The sequence below is a fragment of the Mobula hypostoma genome, chromosome 4 (genome assembly GCF_963921235.1).
Source record: "Mobula hypostoma chromosome 4, sMobHyp1.1, whole genome shotgun sequence".
NCBI lineage: Eukaryota > Metazoa > Chordata > Chondrichthyes > Myliobatiformes > Myliobatidae > Mobula > Mobula hypostoma.
This window is the reverse complement of record NC_086100.1, coordinates 128,566,520-128,591,126: the sequence shown is the minus strand read 5'-3', so window position 1 is coordinate 128,591,126 and position 24,607 is coordinate 128,566,520. Positions and strand designations below refer to the sequence as shown.

Here is a 24,607-nt window from a genome sequence, read left to right as displayed (position 1 = left end):
AATATCTATGTCAGGCTACTGTTTATTGATTACAACTCAGCATTCAACACCATCATACCCTCGGTTCTAATCAACAAGCTCCAAAACTTAGGCCTCTGTACCTCCCTCTGCAACTGGGTCCTTGGTCCCCTCACCAGGAGACCATAGTCTATGCAGATTGGAAATAACATCTCCTCACAGGCAATCAACACTGGTGTACCTCAAAAATGTGCGCTGAGCTCGTTACTCTACTCCAAATGGCATCTATAAATTTGCTGATGACACATCGGAATGAGCTGGATCAGCTGGTTGAGCGGTGTCACAGCAACAACCTTGATGCAGTTAAAAAGGCATGACAACATCTGTATTTCATCAGGAGATTGAGGAAATTGGTATGACTCCAGACATGTGCAAATTTCTACATGTAATGTGGAGAGCATTCTACGTGGTTGCATCACCGTCCAGTATTGAGGGTCCATTGCACAGGATCAGAAAAAGCTGAAAAAGATGGCAACTCATTCAGTTCCATCAAGGCCACTAGCCTTCCCAGCATTGAGGACACCTTCAGAAGGTGATGCCTGAAAAAGGTGGCATCTCTCAATAAGCACCCACATTACCCAGATCATGCTTTCTTTTCATTGCTACCATCAATGAGGAGCATGAGGGTACACACTCAATGTTTCAGCAACAGCTTCTTCCCCTCCCCCATCAGATTTCTGAATGGACAGTGATCCAATGAACATTCCCTCAGTACCTTTTTCCTCTCATTTTGCACTTACTTATTTCTTTATATATACTTTATATTACCATGTGATGCTTGACATCCCTGTCTCAAAGGATCATCACCATCATAATCACAAGACTGGGCGGAAGGTATGGAGATCCTGAGATGCCCAGTCATCAAGATCTCCCTCGCGGCTTCACAGTGTAGTCCAAAGGAAAGCTTATGAAACAATACACGTGGCACCAGCTTGGCTGCAGGAGCTGCTGGAAGGATGCTCAATGATGTCCAGCTGCCTTAGGAGCTCCAGTCCAGATTTGCTGTCTGGGTTTACTCCTGTAGCCTTTGTCTCTCCTGAGGCTGCTCCACAAGGCAGTGGGGCTATTTACCCGTAGCTGGGGATCTGGTTCACAAGCACCAGGGCGTGTCCACACGCTGGTGGGCTGCGTGCTACGTGTGCAGGGGCCAGACCTCCTCCCCATCCTCTGTTGTTCAGCTCAGTCCAAAAAGAGGTCCATTTCCATGTGTCGCCGACTGTTGGAGGTTTGCTGTTGGACAGACAGTGTATTGGCAGGGAGAAACTTACACATACGGCTCTCCTTTTTGTAAGACTGCTAGCCAGCGGTGGAAGCTGAAAGTGAGCGTGACAAATGCTACCCACTACACCAGCACATTAGACGTGTCACAACCATTGTAGTGTACTGATGCTGCAAAACAACAAATGTCTGAACATGTGCTAGTGATATTAAACCTGATTGTGATCTACTTCCCAGGGATATTTTTCTTAGCCTAAATACCTACCGGTCAAGATGGCATCTGCATAAAATGCTCCTTCGCTCGACACCTTCTAGATAGATCATGAAACTACATATTTCAGTTTTACGCATCTTACATTGGTTCTTTATCTTGGATGCGAGTCTGGAACTGTTGGAGCCTGTGAGTTGCTGTTTAGGGATTGCTTAGGTGTTCCATCGCTCTGCAGTATCTTCTATATCTCTATCATTACCTAGTTTTTTTGAACCTTTCATAAGCTTTGCTTTTCTCCTTGACTAGATTTTCAACAGCCTTTGTACACCACAGTTCCTGTATCCTCCCATCCTTTCCCCATCTCATTGGAACATACCACGCAGAACGCCACGCAAATATCCCCTGAACGTTTGCCACATTTCTGCCATACATTTCCCTGAGAACATCTGTTTCCAATTTATGCTTCTAAGTTCCTGCATGATAACTTCTTATTTCCCCTTATTCCAATTAAACACTTTCCTGACTTGTCTGTTCCTATCCCTCTCCAATGCTATGGTAAAGGAGATAGAATTGTGATCACTATCTCCAAAATGCTCTCCCACTGAGAGACCTGACACCGGACCAGGTTCATTTCCTAATACCAGATCAAGTACAGCCTTTCCTCTTGTAGGCTTATCGACATTGTGTCAAGAAACCTTCCTGAACACAAACTTCTAACAAACTCTACCCCATCTAAACCCCTCACTCTAGGGAGATGCTAATCAATACTTGGGCAATTAAAATCTCCCAAAACGACAACCATGTTTTTATTACACCTTTCCAGAATCTGTCTCCCTATCTGCTCCTTGATGTCCCTGTTACTATTGGGTGGGTGGGTGTGTGTGTGTGTGTGTGTGTGTATTATATAATAAAAACACCCAGTAGAGTTATTGACCCCTTCCTGTTTCTAACATCCACCCACAGAGACTCAGTAGACAATCCCATGACTTCCTCCTTTTCTGCAGCCATGACACCATTTCTGATCAGCAGTGTCATGCCCCCACCTCTTTTGCCTCCCTCCCTGTCCTTTCTGAAACATCTAAAGCCTGGCACTCGAATTAACCATTCTTGCCAGAGCCATCCCAAGTCTCTGTAATGGCCACAACATAACTCCAAGTACTGATCCACGCTCTAAGCTCATCCACTTTGTTCATGATGCTTCTTGCATTAAAATAGACACATCTCAAACCATCGGACTGAGCACATCCTTTCTCTATCACCCGCCTATCCTCCCTCTTGCGCTGTCTTCAAGCTTTCTCTATTTGTGAGCCAACAGCCCCTTCCTCCATCTCTTCAATTCAGTTCAGTTCCCACCCCCCAGCAATTCTAGTTTAAATTCTCCCCAATAGCCTTAGCAAACCTCCCTGCCAGGATATTGGTCCCCTGGGATTCAAGTGCAACCCGTCCTTTTTGTACAGGTCATGCCTGCCCCAAGAAAGGTCCCAATGATCCAGAAATCTGAATCCCTGCTCCCGCTCCAATCCCTCAGCAACACATTTACCCTTCACCTCACTCTATTCCTATACTCACTGTCGCATGGCACAGGCAGTAATCCCAAGATTACTGACTTTGAGCTCCTGCGTCTCAACTTTCTTCCTAAATTCCTGTAGTCTGTTTACATGACCTCCTCCCTTTTCCTATAACTTGTTCTCAAGTCGTGGCAATATCCTTGTAAATTTTCTCTGCACTCTTTCAATCTTAATGACACCTTTCCTGTAGATAGGTGACCTCACCAATGTCTTGCCAATTAATTGTATAATATTCAGGCTCAATTTTCATTCTGTACTTCTGGCATAATCATAGGAATAAGTCCCATCCAGAAATACTGGTCCTATGGGAAAGGATTTTCATGCATGTGGGCAAGTGAAGTGTATTGGATGGCTAGGGACAGGTAAAGTATGAATGGATCAGGCATTAGGGATACAATACATTTGTGAATTAAGGCAATGGCACCATTGAAATACAGACATAACAAGGCAACTGTCTCACACTCATGGATAGGACAATGGTCAAATGGATGGAGCCAAATGACCTCCTATTTTCATCCTATATCTCTGGCTATAAAGTTAGAGGATAATTTCTAACTCAGTAATCTTTACAACATTTATATTGAGCTACAGAAACACCTAGATAATTAATTTTGAATCATATACAAGGTGAAAAATCATGTGCCTAGCCGCCCAAAAAGCCAGCCAAGGTACAAATTGTGCTTGTTGAGCTGGTTAATAACCTGGCATTTTGCAAAGGAATTTGATAAATTTTTTTGCAAAAGCTTTCAATGGCTTAAAAAGCCTGCTGCAGGAGGTAACAACGATATTAACAAACTGTTTGCTGTTAGACAGGCAGTCAGCATATTGGGCCTATTTCTAGTTGGCAAGATGCAATCAGTGGTCTTTCACAGAGATCTCAAAGGTGTGAACCATTTACAATTTATATAAATTATTGGAAAAAGGCACTAAAAGTGTAAAATCTGCTTATTGCACGTTGGAAAATAAGCTGCAGAGAATACAAGCTATGCTGGGATGGGCTACGCAAGAAGTAAATTAAGGAAAAGTGAGTGAAGTGAAATTGCCTGTTTTGAGGGGAAAGAAAAGTATAATCTAAATGGCAAGAGACTAGAGAAACTAAATACAGTGGGATCTGGCTGCCCATGATAGACAAATGCAGATGTTGCCAGAAAATACAAAAACTATAATCTTAGTATTGCTACTGTAATCAAATAGAAAAATACAAAGGCATGCTCTAATTACACAGAACTTTAGTGAGTCCACATCTGAGTGGAACAAAGGGACCCAGAAGTACATTTCCCCAAAAATGGCATCACAGGTAGACAGGGAGGGGAAGGCAGAGACTGTAGGGGTTGGGATGTTATGCTGCTGGTGTAGAAGACCTCAGTGGGTTTATACTTGAAGTATTGTGTACATTTTTGTTTAGTCTGTGATAGGAACAATATCATTAAACTGGAAAGGAAAGATTTGAGAATCTTACTCGGACAAGGACCAAAGTTATAGCGAGAAATTGGGCGGGTTAGAACTTTGTTCCTCGAAATAAAATTGAGAGGAGACTGTATAGAGGTGTATAATACTGTGAGAGTGAATGCACATTTCCACCCCCTCAGGGAAAGGGAATCAAAAACTAGAGGGCTAAGTTTAAGGTCAAGGGACAACAGCTTTATCAAAGGGATGATGTATACAGAATGAGCAGTCAGAGAAATTAACTGAGGGAGAATTTGATTGTTTTTATACAGCTGCCTGGTATCAACTACTGGCTTTTATTATCTAGTTGCACATGTAATAACTTAAATTTGCATATTCTGCACAATGACATGCAACCTATATTTTTGTAGTTCTTTATAAAACTAAGAACTGACTCAAGGAACTACCTTGTGCAATTCATGTTAGAAACTTTAGCAAAGTTAAATATTTATATCACAAAGCTTAGTCAGAATTTAACTATTTGATATGGGATTCTCAAGCTTAGTAGGACTATGGACACAAAGCAGCTCAATATTTTATTGCATAACCACATTTGATGACCTAATTACTTGTAATCAATTCATAAATACACTAAGAGGAAGTAAGTAGCTTTCTTTTTTGAAAAAAGGCACCTTACATAATAGTAGTTATTTTCAAGGTAGGATTGATTTTACTAAGGTAATGAAGGTAAATACTCCAGCATTTCAATTTAGCTATCTTATTCCCAGTATTAGCATCTGTAAAAATGATACAACCCCTTTCCCCACAAAAAACCCAACTCTTTATTTAAAAAAAAACACAAGCACATATTTTCAATGAAACTTAGAAAAGCTGTGAAACTTTCACAAAAAGGTAGTTTTGGCCGCTTTGAATTGCCTTTTTGAAAGAGTAGGTCAGTTAGTTTACAAATGAAATGAGTGAAATAGTACATGTTCTATTCAAAGTGGGAGGTAGATACAAGCAAAACGACAAATAAATAGTCCCACGCAGATGCACAGAAATAGTCAAAACTGATCAGCACACTGTAACAGCCACAGCATCGCAGCATTCAAAATTGAAATCCAGTAATCATGTCTTTAACCATAACTATGAACTTCAAACAAATCTGACATTTGAATTTCCAAAACATCAGGATCCATTTCACCTGAACTAGTAGGCATCTAAGATCACTCACGGACTTCCAAGAGTTGTGGAATTGAGCTGTCCATTGACATTATTAGATTTTCTAGAAAAGTTGCGCTAGAAAGACAATGAAGTTTCATGTGAATAAAACTTAATTATTTTTGAATCAATACAATCTTATTTTATTGTATCACTAAACAATTCAATATAATGAGAAAAAGGTTGAAATTTCAAGTGCAGTATCACTTCTTTATGAACTTGAGTGTGGCAAGTAAATGTGTTTAAACTAAAGTCATCAATATTAGATGAAATAAACTCTGTTCAGATTCTTACACTTAAAACAAAAACAAGAAAGATCTGTGGGTGCAGCCAAGGAATAATGGAAAAAATTAGAATGGTACAGAAGAATTGAAATTAGCTCACCAAATGATAAAATAGAACTGCAATAAAAAAAAAAGTGGTGGTGGTAGTGACATTATAAAAGCAAAGGGATCCAAGCATCATCTTTGAGGCCATTGATTTACTCTACACAAGTTGCACTTAATTCTCAAAGTCACAGGATGCATTGCATTTCCATGACCAAATCACATGCATTTGTGAGAGGAAACTGGAGTACCCCAAGGACATCCACAAAGTTGGAAGATGAGGGGGTTGGGATTGCAGACCATGCAAACTCTGCAGAGCACAAGTTAAAGTTGACTAAGTTATGAAACAGGAAGAAACGGTCTATTGTGCCACTTGCTGTTTCATATAAACCCAATTGATTTCCTCAAAATGTGAAAAAACTCCAATTCCAAATATTTTGCTTCAGATTCTTCCTGGATAATCCAAGAGATGTTCATGAAGGAAAGTGCAAAGCTACGACTTCCTGACTTTGGAGCCAATAGATTTAGAATTCGGTAAAGATAAAACAGCCAGTGATATACTGTACATATCACCATTAGAGCAAGAACATTTAGATATATATTATATATATATATACACACACATATACACACACACACACACACATTTATTATACATCACCCCCATCTCCAACTATATTTCTAAGATACAGAAAAAGTGATTTACTGGCCAACAATTAACAAGTCACTATACAACGATCTAGTTTGTACATAATTGAACTTTTCTTCAAAGTTTGAAGGGTGGAGAAGATTTAAAACAAACTTTTACCGAAAATTCTGAATAGCTGGTAACCAGTGCACTAAATGTACCAGGCTGCCGTGCCATATTGGGAGTTGATGGATTTATCATTTTTTTGTCTTGCGGAGATGATCTTTGCAACAGTTCTGGCAACTTGCTTGCATTTGGAGTCTAACAAACACATAATGGTTTAAATAAAGCACCTCAGAAATTACAAACCATGCTGAAATTAAGTATCAAGCATGAAGAATAAGTGCCGCAAATTGTTTACTTTACATACCAAATCCAATTATTCTACACACCAGGAAGTTTGCAGTACAAGAGTTTTTTTGTTGGGGGAAGTTATTACTTGGACAGATGCATCTTCCAGTTCATGTGAATCCACAAAGTACAAGTCGTATTTACAAAAAGTATTGCTTAGTCTTATTCTGCAGACAAATTTGTTTTAGAAATTTTACAGGCTCTACAAAACAATTATTCACATTAACATTTCCACATGAAAAAACTGACCTTTCGTGCTGAAAGTGGTGGTTTTGTTGCTTGGTTACAAGTGCTTCCATTATTCATAATAGCTGAAGTCACATTTAACTGTGAAGAGAAAATTTAGTTTGACTACAGTTCTCAGCCTGAAATATACACAAGTCATTTCATGTACTGAGCATAAAGATTTCAAAATGCATCACATTTTCAAATAGATTCACTATCTCAAGAATTGCATTATCAGTATCCATATGCAACTATCTGAGATCAGGAGTCACAGAGATGTCTGCTAAGCCACCACAACTTAAATAGAACCAAACCTTTCATAATAAAGAGATATTCAGTTAAAACTTCAAATCAAGCTGATATGTATGTTTGTGATAACAATATTGAAATGGAAATAAACTAAATCTTTCAGACCTTCAGCAGACATTCCTGGTCCCAAATAAACCAACAATGCATTTTTAATTACGTTCTTTCCAATGCATGAGAAAACTAGATATTAACTGTTGAATTCCAATTCAAATTGAATGGTTGATCATTTTAATTCCAAGGAAACTACTTAGTGGGCTTGAGATATTGCAAATCGTCAGGCACTTATCAAAGGCTTATAAAAAGTGAGGTTTAAGTAGAGCAGCCAATATGGGAGTGGCCATTATGTAAGTGAGCCAAAGTTAGAGTGATGAACTTGAAACTTTGGCTCAACAGGCTTCAACAGGAAGAGGCAAACATTAAGGCAAGTTTCATTCTTTTTTTATTAGAGCCTAGCTAGAGTGGGAGAATGGTCCCAGGTCAGTGGTATGCTTTTCATGTCATGTGAGAGTTCTAGGAGACTGCCAGTCTCCCTGATAACATCTTTGTAAAGTGCATCCAACTGCAAGGAGTGTTAGGGAATTGGAGCTGCAGCTGGATAATCTTTGGATCATATGGGAGATTGAAGGTGATAGGAGCTACAGGGAGTTAGCAGGAGTTGCAGGAGGCAGGTAGCTGGATGACTGTCAGGCGAGAAAGAATAAGACATTGTAGAATAACGCTGCAACCATTTCCCTCAATAACAACTATACTGGATATGGTTGGGTGATAAGGGATGAGGTCATGGAGATAGAATTTAGGGAGCTCAATAGGAAGCAAAAAAAGGCAGGACATCAAGGGTAGTAATTTCAGGAGCTGACTGTGCCACTTGCCAGTGAGGGCAAGAATACAGTGATTTGGCAGATGAACATGTGGTTGAAGAAATGGTGCGGGGTTTCAGATTTGTGAATCATTCGCACCTCTTCTGGGGAAAGTATTGTATGACCTGCACAAAAAGCACAGGTTACACCCAAACTTGAAGACCAATATCCCTGTAGACAAATTTGCTAGAGTTGTTGCAGAGGGTTTAAACTAGTTTGGCAGGGGGAATCAGAAACAGAGTGATAGTCACATGATGGGGCAGTTGATATACAGGTAGCTGTAGGTGTAGAGAATGAGGAAGGATAGGTAGTTGGGCATAATTGTAGCCAGAGGGATGGGCTGAATTAGACCATAAGATATAGGAGCAGAAGTAAGCCATTTGGCCCACCAAGTCTGCTCCGCCATTCAACCATGGGCTGATCCAATTCTTCCAGTCATCTCCACTCCCCTACTTTCTCCCCATATGCTTTGATGCCCTGGCTAATCAAGAACCTATCTATCTCTGCCTTAAATACACCCAATAACTTGGCCTCCACTTGTGCCTATATTAATCCAAGTATTGTCAGGAACAAGGGCAATAATCTTGGAGCACAGGCCAGTACTTGGAATTATAATGCTGTGGTGACTACAGAGACTTGGCTGTCACAATTGCAACTAGATGTTCTGGTGTTTAGATGTTTTCAAAGAGACAGTGAGGGTAGCGATAGAGTTGGGGGAGTGACATTACCAATCAGAGACAGTATCACAGTCTCAAAGGGTGAATTTCATGGGGGAATTGTCTGCTGAATAGGTGGAAATCAGAAACAAGGGAGCAATATTCTATAGCCCTTCCTCTTCCCCCCCCCCCCACCCACCTCAATAGCAACAGAGACACTGGCAAACAGATAGAGAGGAAGGTTTTAGAAAGGTGCAAAATAAATAAATAACAGTTGCTGCCATGGGCGATTTCAACTTCCATAACATTGAGACTTTAGTGCAAATGGTTTAGATGGGGTGGAATTTGTCAGTTGTCCTAACAGTACGCAGACAGGCCAACGAGGAGAGACCATGTTGCATGTGGTGCCAAGCAATCAACCAGACCAGACCTCTCAGTGGGTGACAGTGACCTCCAAGATCTTTACTACAGCCTTGGACAGGGGTAGGAGCGAACAGCATGGGGAATGTAATTGTGATGTGGGGGAGGGGGGGCAGTGTTGGGAAGAAGAATTCGGCAAGAACTTGGGAGACAAATTTGAACAGACATACTCAGGGAAGTGTACAACAAATGTGGAGGTTGTTTAGGGGTCACTTACGTGAGGTTGTGGATAGGCTTGTCTCATTGGGGCAGGGAAAAGATGGTAGGGTGAACAAGCAATGGTGGACAGAGATAGGGAACTTCTAGTCAAGAAGAAAGAAGCTTACTTAAGCTTTAGTCTGATCCTTGCTTTCTAACTCTAGAGCAGGTTTCCCAACCTTTTTTTAAAAATATATGCCAATGAGCCTTAACATTAACCGAGGAGCCCACTGTCACTTGTTGGGAACCCCTGGTCCAGAGTGTTACAAGAAAGGCAGGAAGGAGCTGAAGGTGGTATGAGAGTGCCTTGGCAAGCAGAATTAAGGAAAACAAGGCGTTCTACACATGCTTGAAAAACAGAATGACTAGAGGGTATGACCAATCAGGGATAGAAGAGGAAGTGTGCCTTGAGTCAGTGGAGGGAGGGGAGGTCCCTAATGAATATTTTGCTTCTGTACTCACCAGTGAGAGGGGACCTTGATAAATGAGGACAGTGTTAAACAGGTTAATATGCTTGAATATCTAATCATTAAGGAAGAGGATGTGCTGGGAAATTTTGAAAAACATTATAAAAGACAAGTCCACAGGGCTAAATGGGATATACCTCAGGTTATTACAGGAAGCAAGGAAAGAGATTGGTGTGCCTTTGGTGATGACCTTTGCATTCTCACTGGCCATGGAAGTAGTAACAGATGATTGGAGGTTGACAAATGTTATTCATCTGTTCAAGAAAGGGAGTAGGAGTAACCGGGGAATTATGGACCAATGAGTCTTACTTCAGTGATGGGCAAATAAATTTCTTAGAAACAGGATTTACAAGCATTTGGAGAAGCAGTCTGCATGACTTTGTGAGGGGCAGGTCATGTCTCACAAGCCTGACTACATTCTTTGAGGATGTGACAATGTACAGTGATGTAGGGAATATGAATTTTAGCAAGGCATTTGATAAGGTTTCCCAAAGTAGGCAGACTTAGAAAGTCAGGAGATGTGGGATCCAGTGAAGCTTGGCTGTGTGGATACAGAAATGGTTTGCCCATAAAAGGCTGAGGGTGATTATAGATGGGGGGTATTCTGCCTGGAGGCTGATAACCTATTCTGGAACCATTGCTTTTTGATTTTTACAAATGACTGATGAGGAAGTAGAAGGGTGGGTTATTAAGTTTGCAGATGACATAAAGGTTGGTTGGACTGTGAATCGTGTAGAAGATTGCTGTAGGTTGCAATAGGACATTGGCATGATGCAGAGTTGGGCTGAGAAGTGGTAGATGGAGCTCAACCAGGAAGACTGAAGTGAAATGATTCACTTTGGAAGATCAAATCTGAAGCAGAATACAGGATTCTTAGCACTAAGGGATCTATGACCATGGACCCAAGATCCCTCTGTTCCTCCACAAAGATGTCATGCAAGGTTGGTAACATTATGAAGGTTCTTGCCTTCATAAATGGAAGGATTGAAATCAAGGGCCACAAGGTAAAGTTGCAGTTCTATAAAACCCTAGTTAGACTACACTTGAAACAATGTGTTCAGGTCTGGTCATTTCATTATAAGAATGTGGAAGGATTTTTAAATCTATTCATTTATGGGATGTGGGCATCACCAGCTAAGCCATCATTTATTGCCCATCCTTAGTTGCCTGAGAAGGTGGTGATGAACTGCCTTCTTGAACCACTGCAGTCCCCAAAGTGTAGGTACATCCATGGTGCTGTTAGGGAGGGAATTCCAGATTTTGACCCAGCAACAATGAGGGAACGGTGATATGTTTCCAAGTCAGGACAGTGAGTGACTTGGAGGGGGAATTCAAAGTGGTGGTGTTCCCAGGTATCTGCTGTTCTCCTTCTTCTAGATGGTAGTGGTCGTGGGTCTGGAAGAAGCTGCCTTAAAAACTTGGTGTGTTTTTGCAGTGCATCTTGTAGATAGTAAACACTGCTGCAACTGTTCGTAGATGGTGCAGGGATTGGATGCTTGTGGAAGGGGAACCAGTCAAGTGGGGATACCTTGTACTGGATGGTGTCAAGCTTCTTGATGGAGCTGCACTCATCCAGTTGAGTGGTGAGTATTCCATTGCACTCCTGACCTGAACCTTGTAGATGGTGGACAGGCTTTGGGGAGTCAGGAGGTGAGTTCCACGCCACAGCATTCTTAGCCTTTTACCTGCTCTGGTAGCCACGGTGTTTATACAGCTAGACCAGTTCAGTCTGCTGTCAATGGTAACCCCCCAGGATGTTGATAGTAGGGGAATCAGTGATGGTGATGTCACTGAATGTCAAGGGATGATGGTTAGAGCCTCTCTTGTTGGAGATGGTCATTCCCTGGCACTTGTGTGGCTCAAATGTTACTAGCCACTTGTCAGCCCAAGCCTGGATATTATCCAGATCCTGCTGCACTTGGGTATGAACCGCTTCACTATCTGAGGAGTCACGAATGGTGCAGAACATTGTGCAGTTGTCTGTGAACATCCCCACTTCTGACCTTATGACGGAAGGAAGGACATTGATGAAGCAGCTGAAGATGGTTGGTCCTAGTACACTTCCCTGAGGAACTCCTGCAGTGATGTCCTGAGGATGAGATGATTAGCCTCCAACCACCACGACCAGATTCCTGTGTCAGGTATTCCAACCAGCGGAGAGATGCTGCTTGGATTAGCAAGTAGGATCTTTTGAGGATAGGTTAAGTGAGCTAGGGCTTTTCTCTTTGGAGCAAAAGAAGAGAGAAGGCTTGATAAAGGTGTACAAGATGCTAAAAAGCATGGATCAAGTGGGGACACACACACACACACACGTACGTAGTGGTCGAGGCAGATATATTAACAGGCACTTGAACTTCGATAGGCACCTGGATGATAGAAAAATTGAGGGCTTACACAAGGAAGGGTTAGATTGATCTTAGAGCAAGTTAAAAGATCAGCACAACATTTTGGGCTGAAGGGCCTGTACTGTGCCGTAATGTTCATGTTCTGTTCACCCTTTCTATGATGAATACTTCATTTAGGGCATACCACAAAATAGTGATGCATTGCTGACCTTCTGAAAAACATGCTGACGTGCTCAGTACCAGATGACATCCCTTTTCAGGTTATTGATGTACTCAGGGTCTCGAATGGAGGAACTAGATAACTGGAAGATCAACTTTATTTCTCTTCAGCATGTACTGTTGAGATTCTTAAGCTAAATTGTTTTTGCACCTGCATAAGCAACTATGTATTAATTAAAGCTTAGAAGCCCAGAAGCCAAGAAACTGCAGGCTATTTGGTGAAGAATGCTTGCTTTGCCAGACAGTCTGGGAATGCTTGTTTTAATAAATGCTTAGTTTCGTCTGACTCTAAATTTCTTGAATAATGATGTGATACATTTTAGAATATTAAGTGTTACTATCTTTTCCACAGGAAAAGATAGTTTACATAGATATCTTCAGCTCAAAACTGTCTTTCTACAAATGCTGCCTAACAGTATTTCCAGTACATTTGATCATCTCCTTGGTACCTCCTTTCTTCCCCACTAACACCAAGATATCCACCATCTGGAGTTTAAATTTAGATGTCCCACACTTTGTTCGACCATGGAATTCAATCACTGGATACAAAATATCTACTACTCTGATAACAGGAACTCTGCCATGGACAGTCCCAAACCCAGCTATGAGAGTAGGGCTGGGCATGGGGCTGGCAACCCCATGCCACAGCAACACCAACAGATGCTCAAAGATCTCATGCCTGGGACAAAGAAGATATACCTGGTGCCATCTAGAAAAGGACAGTGGACTCTGGCAAGCTACTGTTGGCAGTCCATGTCCCAGTACAGGGGCTGGGCACAAATATACATGCAATTAATAACAGGAACACAAGTATGGAGTCAAAGGATGTGGGCAAGGACCTCAAATGAGTACTTTGCATCAATATTTACAGAGAAGGATTTGGAGGAGTAGGATAATGCCGATATGCTAGGGCATTAAGATTAAACAAACTGTTGCTTTGGGTTTCTTAAAAGAACACCAAGGTAGACAAATCCTCTGGCTTGATGTTGATATACCACAGGATATTGAGAGAGAAAAGTGATAGGATTGCTGAGGCCATGAGGGCCTCTTTGTGCCCTCTCTTGTGACAGACAAGGTCACAAAGTTCCGGCAAGCAGTTAATGCTCTATTACTCAAGAAAGCAGGTAGGGTAACCCTGGAAACTCAAGACTGGTGAGGCTCATGTCAGTAGCTAGGAAGCTATTGGAGAGGATTCTTAGGGGGAAGATTTATGAGTATTTGGAAAGCCATGGCCTAAATAGGGACAGTCAGCATTGACTTGTACAGTGTCTTACTAATTTAATTTAGTTTTCCCCATGGAGGTGACAAAGGTGATTCAATATAAAATGGTGGATATTGTCTACATGCATTTTAGCAAAGTGTTGACAAGGGTCCTCATGGTAGGGTCATCCAGAAGATGGAGAAGCATGGGATCCAAGGTTGGAGGTCTGCGACTGGTGGAACTGCACTGGGACCTCAGCTGGTGATATATTACACTGGACAACAAAGATTTTGCTTCCTGAATACCTTTAGGTGTATCTTATGAACTTTGGGCGACTGATCATGAAAATCACTATGAAATTTCCCTATCTCGCACCCTTTTTTAAAATAAACTTATGTTCATTATTTCAATTCATAATTCAAGTCAATTAAAATGTTGCCTACAATGTAAGCTGGAAAGTTTCCCATCTTGTCCAGGCATGCTTAGGCAGAGCGGCTGCTGCATGGCAGGAGAGGTTTTAATAATAATTATTGGGTTCAGGACTGTAAGGATGGACTTTGCTATCACCAGGCACAAAAATTTCTATGAAGGATTTTGATATTTGAGTCAGATGCATCCAGAATAACTGATGCCAAGATTAAGGAAAGCATTTTTGTTGGTCCACAAATCAAACAGGTCATCAATGACAGGGAATTTGAAGAATTTCTAGTGGGACCGGAGAAAATCACATGGAAGGCATTCAAGGAAGTTGTTAAAATTTTTCTCGGCATCTACAGAGCACCAAACTACATGCAGCTGGTTGAAAGCATGCTTCAAGCATATAAAACCATGAAATGCAACATGTCACTAAAGATTCATTTTCTTCATTCCCATTTAGACTTCTTCCCTGCAAATCTTAGTGCTGTCAGTGACAAGCATGGTGAAAGGTTTCACCAGGACATTGGCCTGGTATCTTTTCTCCATGACTGCAACAGGAATCCATCAATGCTGGTGAATTATTGTTGGACACTTAAGCGAGAAGCCTCAGACACCAAGTACAAATGAAAATCATTAACAAAATATTTTTTACTTAGTTGAATTATTGCAAAGCATCAGCACCATTATGCAATTAAATACATTATATTCAATAAAAGTCAATTTTTTGTTTCTCCAAATTCCTATGTGATACAAGTAGTCTGAAATTATATTTGTGTTCATCTTCAAGCAGTCTATCATAAACAGAAAAAATGCTGAGGAAGCAACACTTTTGAAAAAAATTTGTCGTCCAGTGTTATTTATATAAAAGTGACTTTGACTGGCAAGTTTGTAGACAGTACAAAGATTAGTGGTGTTGAGAATAGTACAGAAAAGAAATTGTAGATAGCTTAATCTTGTCAAATATGTTGTACAATGAGAAATTAAGTACAGTACTGTGGTAAACCATGTACATATGTTGTAACTCGGTTACCTGTCTGGACACACCCCTCTGCTGACTGCCCCTGTGGCTCCTCCCACAGAGTCCTGTATAAAGGTGTTCGTCTTGCCCCTCCCCCTCAGTCCGGGGGCAGACACTCACTGTGGAGGTCGTATTGTACAGCGAATAAAAGCCTTTCAGTATTTTTACCAAACCTCAGTCTTTTGGAGTAATTGAAGGTGCTTCAAGTACATAGTTAATGGCAAGACATTTTACAATGTTGATGCATGGAGGAATCTCGAGGGCCAAGCCCATAGCTCCCTGAGTGGGAGGTAAAGGCAGCATATGGCATACCCTTATTAGTCAAGGCATTGAATTCAAGAGTCAGGAAGTTACATTGCAGGTTTGTAAATCGGATTAGGCTACATCAGGAGTATTGCAGTCAGTTCTGGTCACCCTATTATAGGAAGGATGAGGAGGGTTTGAAGAAGATTAGTAGGATGCTGCCCGGATTAGAGAACACCTGCTTCAAGGAGGCATTACACAAACTTAGGTAGTTGCATCTGGAATGGCAGAGGCTGAGGGGTGAAAGTTTAAGTCTGTGAGATATAGATAGATAGCCAATATCTCCACCCCCAACCCTGGGTTAAAATGTTTAATACTAGACACCATTCATTTAGAGTGAAAGAGTGACAGTTCAGTGAGGCTGAGCAGGGCAAGTTGGTTTTTATTTTTTTTTTAAATATACACAGAGGATCGTGCCCAGAATGCACCACCAGGGATGGTAGAGCAGGCAAACATGACAGAAGCATTTGAGAGGCTCTTAGATAGGCACCTGAATGTGCAGGAGAGGTTTATGGACATTATGTAGTCAAAAGGGATTTGTTTAGTTAGACATTTGATTACCAGTTTAATTAGCTTGGCAGACCATCATGGGCTGAAGGGGCTACTCCTCCTGTGCTCCATGTTCAAGGGAGTGAGATTAAAAGCAGGAAATTATACACCTTTTAGCTATAATCTGCTGTTGACAAGAGGCTGAAGTCTATACATGAGAGATGACTAGTCATTTAGAAAAGCTGTTCAATCAAAGGTAAGTCACATTTAACAAATCTGATAGAATCCTTTGAGGATGTAGTAAGTAGAGTAAATAGAGAGGAATATATACTGTAGATGTAGTGTATTTGAAGACACTTGATAATGGGCCAAAGGCTGATGAAGGTAAAAGGTAATGGTATTCAGAAGGGTGAAGGAAAGGCGGCATGATAGTATGGACTGAAGTCTGATTATCACAGAGTTGGAATCATTAAATCTTTCAGGCTGCGAGGATTAATTAATGAAGTGCCCCAAAGATCATGCTTGGCCCTCAAATTATTTACTATTTATATTAATGAACTAGGGAACAGGGAAGAGGGCACAGTATTCAAGCTTGAAAATGACACCAAAGAGCAGGAAGGACAGGTGTTACAATTAGCATATCTGTACTCAACAGGATAGACAAATTTAGTGAGTGAAAACTTGGCAAATGGAGCTTAGTGAGGGGAAGTGAGGTCATGCAATTCAGAGAGAGATACCAAAAGACACTCATCTAAATGAGATGCAAATGAGTGAAGTACAAAGGATCTGGTTAATAGAATGGTACAGCAAATACTGTAGTTAGAGAAACATTGACTTTCATTGCAAGAAAGTTAGAGTTTAGAAACAAGGAATTATTGTTAGAATTATACAGGTTGCTGGCAAAGCTACACCTGAACAGTTTTGGCTCCCTCATTTGAGGAAAGATGGGCACTGGAAGCAATCCAGCAGTTTGCCAGACTAATTACTGGAACAGAGAGGGTTGGTCTCATGTGTAGCCAAAGTTACATCTCCTTCCTTAGATTAGAAAAATGAGAGAAAAAGAATCATATTGAAACATACAAAACTCCAAAGACCAGAAGACCACTAGAGGGAGAATCATGAACAAGGGGGTCAAAGGTACAAGAAAACAGGTGGACACTTAAAAGAGATATATTGGAATTTGGTTTGGCAGTGGGTAACAAGTCTATGGAAGTCTTTATCCAGAAATACTCAGGAGGCTAAATCATTGGAAGTTTTTAAAGAGGAAGTAGATGCACAAATTGAAAGATCAGAGCCACATGCAAAATGGCATAGACTGGAGCAGATCTGTCATAATCACACTGAATGGCAAATCGGGCTCACGGCCCGCTCTTAAACCTTTCTGCCTGCTACAAATGGAATAAACCACTACAATTACAACAAGGTCAAAACCTACATGTTACTTACCTTTCTGAATTTGCTCTGTGGTGTATTTGATGGACCCAATAGCCGTTTTAAAGGAGTTTTACAGGCAAGCCCTTCGTCCTTCTTTATACACTGGAAAAGGACCAGAAGACAAGAATCACAAGCAATACTATAATTTCAATTCCATAAAATTAGCTCCATGTACTAAATGAAAACACATCTTATGAACTAAACATGAACAAGAAATTTTTTAAAACTCAAATTCAGCTAATATCAAGTTTAGAATTTAAATAGCAAATTATTTTAAGTGTCATTTATCTTAAAGGTCAGTTAAAAATGTACAAACTTCAAATTAGATTTTCAGCATGGAATGATTTTGCTCAAATCCAATGACATACCCTTTGTTTTTCTTGTTCCTTCTTAATTCTATGCTGTTCCCATTGATTTGCAATACAAGTTAAAAAATTTTGACCATTAACCAGGAAGGGACGTCCCTGCTCAGTTTCCCATTTTTCGATATTTAATTTCAGTTCCTCTTCCAGCTGAAGAAAAAAAAATCAATTAGGCCATATCAATAGAATTGGAAATATGGAAGCAAAAATAAAAGCAATAAGTTATCAAGTAGCACGAACATGGTTAAAAAAATTAATTGATATGCAAAAGCATTTCCTATTTATAGGTTTACCTTTGGTAGTTTCTTCTGGAGTTGATTACGCTCTTTCTCCTCTTTCAGTAGAGTCCCACCTCTATTAGCATATCTGCTTGGATCTGATGCCCTCTTCTGTAAAAGTCAAATCCATGTCAAAGTTTTTTTTCAGTTTTAAAGTCAATGTTAAAATAACACTTCAATACATTTCACACAATCATTTTTCATTTGTAGATTTCAAAATTTGAAGTGATTAGTGATGTGTTATTAGTTATCAAGCAGTAGGTTATTTTGTGTAGTGTAAGAGAGCAAATTGCACTCCTTTTGAAAGACCTTTGCTTTCATTTGTGAGCACCAAATTTGCTATCAAATTAGCCAACTGAGTGTCTGAACTTTAACCATATCGGAGATAACTGGATACATTAGATCATATTGCAACTAAAAGCATTAACTTTGTTCAAGATCTTGAATCCACCATTTGTAAGCAACCCATTTTAAAATATAGTTCTAAAATATATCAAGGTCTCCTAGTTAGACTGGAAGAATTTCATAAGTGCAGTGAAACAAAAAAATGGAAACCTTTCGAAACGCATCTGTTGACTTTGCATTATATAGCTTTACCATACATTTTAAAGTTGCCTTGAAGATAATTAGCAGAAAGTTACATAGAACACAAAAGAGGAGCAGTCCTTAATGTCTATGCCAATTGGACTTGTGATAGGCATAGACATTAAGGACTGCTCCCTTAAACTAATCTTATCTGCATGCACATGGACAACATCCCTCCAAACCTTGCTTGCTCCTGTGGCTAATTACCCCTTAAAATGGTGCTATCATACCTGCTTCCACCACCTCCTAGTAGCACATTTCTGGTATCTACCACTGTGGGTGGCGGGGTGGAGACATGCCTCTACTAAAGGAGGTGTAAGGCGCTCCTTCCCTCCGCTAGCCTGCAGGTCACCTTTGGGAAAGGCGAAACACCTGGTGCAAATCACAAGCCCTGTTTATGCAAACACTGACACAAGGCAGACAATCTCTGAAGAGTGTCGATGATGGCTGGGGTCACCAGTCTTGTAAAGACACTGCCTAGAAGGCAATGGCAAATCACTTCTGTACAAAAATTTGCCAAGAACAATCACGGCCATGGAAGGACCATGACTGCCCACATCGATATGACACGGCACATAATGATGATCACTGTGCAAACAGAAAGCTCACCTCAAATCTGCTTTAAGCTTCCATCTCCCAGCATTAACCTATGCAATCTAGTATTTGACATTTCCATCCTAGGGAGAAAGACTATCTAACCTCTATACTGCTCATAATTTTATACAGTTATCAACTTACTCCTCAGCCTCTGATGTTCCACAAAAACCAATTCAAATTTGTCCAATCTAGGTAATGTCCTGATGAACATCTCTAAAGCATGCATGACCTTCCAGAACACCAGTCTGTGGCCTAGCCAAAGCTTTATACAGCTGCAACAAAACCTGGCGGCTTGCTTTTTTTTTAAATCCTCAATCCCCAAATGATGAGGCAAGTATGCTGTAGGCCTTCTTTAACAACCTACTCACTTTTGTTGCTTTCAGGAAGCTAAGGACTTGCACCTAAAGATCCTTCTGTACAACAGTGTTAAAGGATCCCAAATAAATGAACCACCCTAATTTGTTGCACACAACAATAAATTTGTAGAGCAATTTAAACTTAAGCAGACCATTGCACAGCAATTGAACCTCAATTTAAAGCAAATTGCATATTTTTTTTAATATAATGTATGCAATTTGCATTTAAAATTGCAGCGAGTTTGGTACCCAGGAACAGTTTAGATATTACATCTATAGTCACAATTGAAAGTGGCTTGGTACACCAAATACAGACACTTATCAAACCAGAGAAATGTTTATCATTCTTTAAAAATCTCAATGTCTTATTTTTGTCTAGGCAATTAAGGTCAAAATTAACTTGGGAAGTAATTTCCTTTTGCCAAGAGTCCAAATAGTGACAAGAAACATGAGCTTTCAATGGAGAATAAAGTCTAAATGTGAATGTAATGCAATTTTTGTAATACATTTTGATAATGCAGTCAAAAAAAGACAAGACTGCAGTAGGCACTGAAATGGCTAATATTTATACAAAGAACATCCTCAAAAGTGTGTGTGAAACAAGGTTAGATTTTATAATTTGATTAGGAAGCAAAGTACATTACCTCAAATTGTAGAAACAACTTCCACCAATGTTGCCATTTTTCAATGTTATCAAACAATTCTTGGTACTTTTCATAGTAAAGGGTGATCTTTACCAACTCCTCATCATGCACTTGTAGCAATTCTTCTGTGAAATTGTCTGTATATAGATAAATTTATCATTAAGCATGCAAAATCTGAAAATAAAAAACTCCATCTTGAACTGCTGCTAGCAAGATGCAGTATTCCATAAGCTATTGGAACAGAATTATTCATTAAAGACTTTACCTATCTCTACAGTCTTTGAGAGGACCATTCACTAGCCAATTACTCTTTTCCCTCCTAAATTTATTTTGGGAAATCTCTTTGGATCTTCCTTAAACTAATCTCATGCTCTCCTTTGCCCTCCTGATTTAAGTATACTCCTCCATCCCCCTTCTGGGGATTCTCTTTGATCCCATGGAAACCATAGAAAGGGTGCAGAGATTTACAAGGATTGGGGAGTATGCCTTATGAGAATAGGTTGAGTGAACTCGGCTTTTTCTCCTTGGAGTGATGGAGGATGAGAGGTGACCTGATACAGGTGTACAAGATAATGAGAGGCATTGATCGTGTGGATAGTCAGAAGCTTTTTCCCAGGGCTGAAATGGCTGGCATGAGAGGGCATAGTTTTAAGGTGTTTGGAAGCAGGTACAGAGGAGATGTCAGGGCCAAGTTTTAAAAAAAATATATAAATACGCAGAGAGTGGTGAGCGTGTGGAATGGGCTGCTGGCGGCGGTGGTGGAGGCGGAAATGATAAGGTCTTTTAAGAGACTCCTGGATGGATACATGGAGCTCAGAAAAATAGAGGGCTATGGGTAGGCCTAGGTAGTTCTAAAGATAGGGACATGTTCGGCACAACTTTGTGGGCCGAAGGGCCTATATTGTGCTGTAGATTTTCTATGTTTATATTTGTCTGCTCTTAACAAAGAGCACAACATCTGCAAGTTCCCTGCTCCTGACAGTATTCCGCCCCCCCCACCCCCCTTCAGTCTAACAGGTACATACAGACCTTGAACGTTTGCTATCTCACTCTTAAAACCATCCCACTTTCCAAATGCCCTCGTCTGCAACAAGCTATTCCAATCGACTTTGCCAGGCCACATGACCAATACTGTCAAAATTCATCTTGCTTCAACTTAGAAGTTTTAACTTCTGGACCAGTTGTTATTTTCCATAAAGTTTAAAACTGATAGAATAATGCACTTGCCCTAAAGTGCTTCCTTGACTGACACCCTATTCAATTGTCCTGCCCCCTTTCCAAAGTCCAGCTTTGCTCTCTTCCTAGTTGGGCCCTGTATATATCGTTTGAGGAAGTTTTCCAGAACACACTTAAATTCCACCCAGTCTAAATCCTTAGAACAGCAGTCGTCTTAGTCTATACAACAGATAGGTTAAAATCCCCTACAGTGGTAACCGTTATTATCCTTGCAGCTCTCCCTACATATTATTCTGTCTTTCATGTTAGCCATTTGTGACACATAGTACAGTACCAATAATAACTCATTTACTCAGGTTAAATGATCACTCATTTATTTCTCATCTCAACTCATAAGCTTCATTAGGTAATCCCTCAGCAATCCCATCTTGGACCACTGTTGTGAGTCTTCTTAATCAAAACATGCAACTTTGTCTCTTTCCTGCCTGTAGCAGCTGTACCCTGAACACTGAGTTGCCAGTATTGACCCTTCCTTAGCGATGTTCTTTGTCAGTGGTCCCCAACCACCGGGCCGCAAAGCATGTGCTACTGGGCCGTGAGGAAATGATATGATTTGGCGATATGAAATGATACGAGTCAGCTGCACCTTTCCTCATTCCCTGTCACGCACTGTTGAACTTGAACATAGGGTTGCCAACTGTCCCATATTAGCCAGGACATCTCATATATTGGGCTAAATTGGTTTGTCCCATACTGCCCTTGTCCCGTATTTCCCCCGCTAAGGCTTCATGGTCATGGTAGTCTTTCTCGGGGTAAACACAAGTGTCCTGTATTTGACTGCTACTTTTGTCCCTTTTTTGGGAGTGAGAACACCCCACCGCCCACCCCGGTCGGCAAGAATATTGTCAATATTAAACCAGTCCGCGGTGCAAAAAAGGTTGGGGACCCCTGTTCTTTGTAACAGATGCAACATCCAGTCTTATGTATCTATCCGTATTGAGTTCATTCACCTCAACCATTAGGCCTCTGGCATTGAAGTAAATGTAATTTAATAAAACTCTTTCCTCCAGCCTATCTTGTCAATTGATTTCTGTATCAGCTTCTAAACTCTCATTTGCTTTTCTGCTGCTTTGTATCCCAGCCAACACAGTTGCCAATCTAGTTTAAACTCTCCCTAGGTGCACCATCAAATCTGCTCAAAGCCATTGGTCCCTCTTGTAAAGGTAATTTTCAACCCAGAAGAGAAATCCCAAATCCTTGCCACCTGCACCAATACATTCAAATGACACATCCTTCAATTTCTGCTCTCAAGCATTGCCCTCTTAACTGTTTCTTTTAATATTGTGCATCCTTGTATTGCTGGGAACAGATCAACAAGCATCCCTATATAAAGCCATGTTAAACAGGAACATCATTTCATTGCTTACGTTCTCCTCCTTCCTCCCCCCATTAACCAAAATCTCAGCACCCTGGCGCTTGGGCAAAGTTTATATTGAGACAGTTACAGAATAGAAACCTGTGCGCTTTAAAATTATTCACAATGACAGAAGATAACCCTGCACTGAACCACCATTCACAGTAGCTGCTCCCTTGGCCTCTAAATATGTCAACTAAGTATTGACAGAACAGCGGCTTTGCACTGGGGAGCTATAATCATTGGAAGACAGGTCTAACTTACGCAAACTAATTTTCACACCATACGTACTGTATAGCTGGCAAGAGAAAGCAGTTTGAGCTCTCACCCAATATCTGCACTCAGTGGCCACTCTATTAGGTGCAGGAGATACTTAATAAAGTGGCCATTAAGTGCTTTTTCATGGTCTTCTGCTGCTATAACCCATCCACTTCATGGTTCGACTTGTTGATTTCAAAGAAACTCTTCTGCACACCACTGTTGTAATGTATGGTTATTTGAGTTACTGTCAACTTCACAATTCTTCTGAATTCCATCAGGTACAGGGCCAGAGTCAGATGCCACTCAGGTTAAATGTTTAATTCCTGGGATCATTCTTCTGAATATCCCGATGCTCCCCAGGCCAGTACATCTTTCCTTGAATACAAAATTGCTCACTATTCTAGATGCAGTGTCACCAACAGCTTAATGTCTCAGTAGTACATACCCTCCTTCATATTCTAATCCTCTCAAAATAAATACCAACTTTGCAATTGCCTTTCTCATTACTACAGCAAACCTACAGTTGACCTTAAGGGAATCCTGAATAAGGATTCCCAAACAACAGGAATTCTGCAGATGCTGGAAATTCAAGCAACACACATCAAAGTTGCTGGTGAACGCAGCAGGCCAGGCAGCATCTGTAGGAAGAGGTGCAGTCGACGTTTCAGGCCGAGACCCTTCGTCAGGACTCCCAAATCCCATTGCACTTGATTTCTGAATTCTTTCCGTAGTTAGACTAGCAAATAGTCCACAGTTTTATTGTACATACCAAAACTATGACGTAGTCAGACAATGAGCTATTAAGAGCAAATGCTAAAATACCACTCTGCAGGAAATCAAGTTCTTCTCTTTGTTTCTGGCTGTAGAGACATTTATCCCAGTAGGTGTGTAGCTTCTCTCGAAGCCCAGTAATGACTTGTTTGAGATTCTTAATCTTCATTTGTTGAAGTTGCTCAAGGGTCTGCTGCAACTGAAAGTCATTGAGGAATTATAATGTAGCACAGAACAGATGAATGCAAAACTACAGTACAGGACAAGTTCCTTCAGGTAAGATTTTTTTTTTTTGAATGCACTGTGTCATCTTTAAGAGGAACCCAGATCACTGCTGGATGAAAAGACAATACTTCCAGTCATGAAAACATCTGACATGAGTAACACACATTATATTCATCTTTTACATGGACCTGGGTCAGGATCTGCACAATTGTGAAATACAGTTGTGAAACCCATGTTAGCCTTTGTTATTCCTCCATCATAAAATAACTTTCAGAAAAGATCAGCTAAAAGTCTACATTATGGATGCAGACATTCAACTTCACTTTTGAAAACAATTATTCATAGCAATTGCAATTTTGTCTATGCTGCTCATTTCCATTTGTCAAAATGACA

At 40.6% G+C, this 24,607-nt stretch overlaps 1 protein-coding gene across 1 annotated transcript in view; it reads right to left on the bottom strand.

The window, feature by feature from the left end:
* Positions 1-4,978: 4,978 nt before the first annotated feature.
* Positions 4,979-24,607, bottom strand: part of LOC134344919 (protein regulator of cytokinesis 1-like) — a 33,809-nt gene continuing 14,180 nt past the window's right edge. Inside the window, exons 7-14 of the mRNA XM_063045053.1 lie at positions 24,041-24,188; positions 20,368-20,504; positions 18,201-18,296; positions 17,914-18,057; positions 17,558-17,647; positions 7,237-7,314; positions 6,757-6,897; positions 4,979-5,700 (exon numbers count right to left, since the gene is read on the bottom strand). Coding sequence (XP_062901123.1) covers positions 5,632-5,700; positions 6,757-6,897; positions 7,237-7,314; positions 17,558-17,647; positions 17,914-18,057; positions 18,201-18,296; positions 20,368-20,504; positions 24,041-24,188 — 903 coding nt within the window. The 3' untranslated portion in view covers positions 4,979-5,631. The remainder of the gene's footprint in view (positions 5,701-6,756; positions 6,898-7,236; positions 7,315-17,557; positions 17,648-17,913; positions 18,058-18,200; positions 18,297-20,367; positions 20,505-24,040; positions 24,189-24,607) is intronic.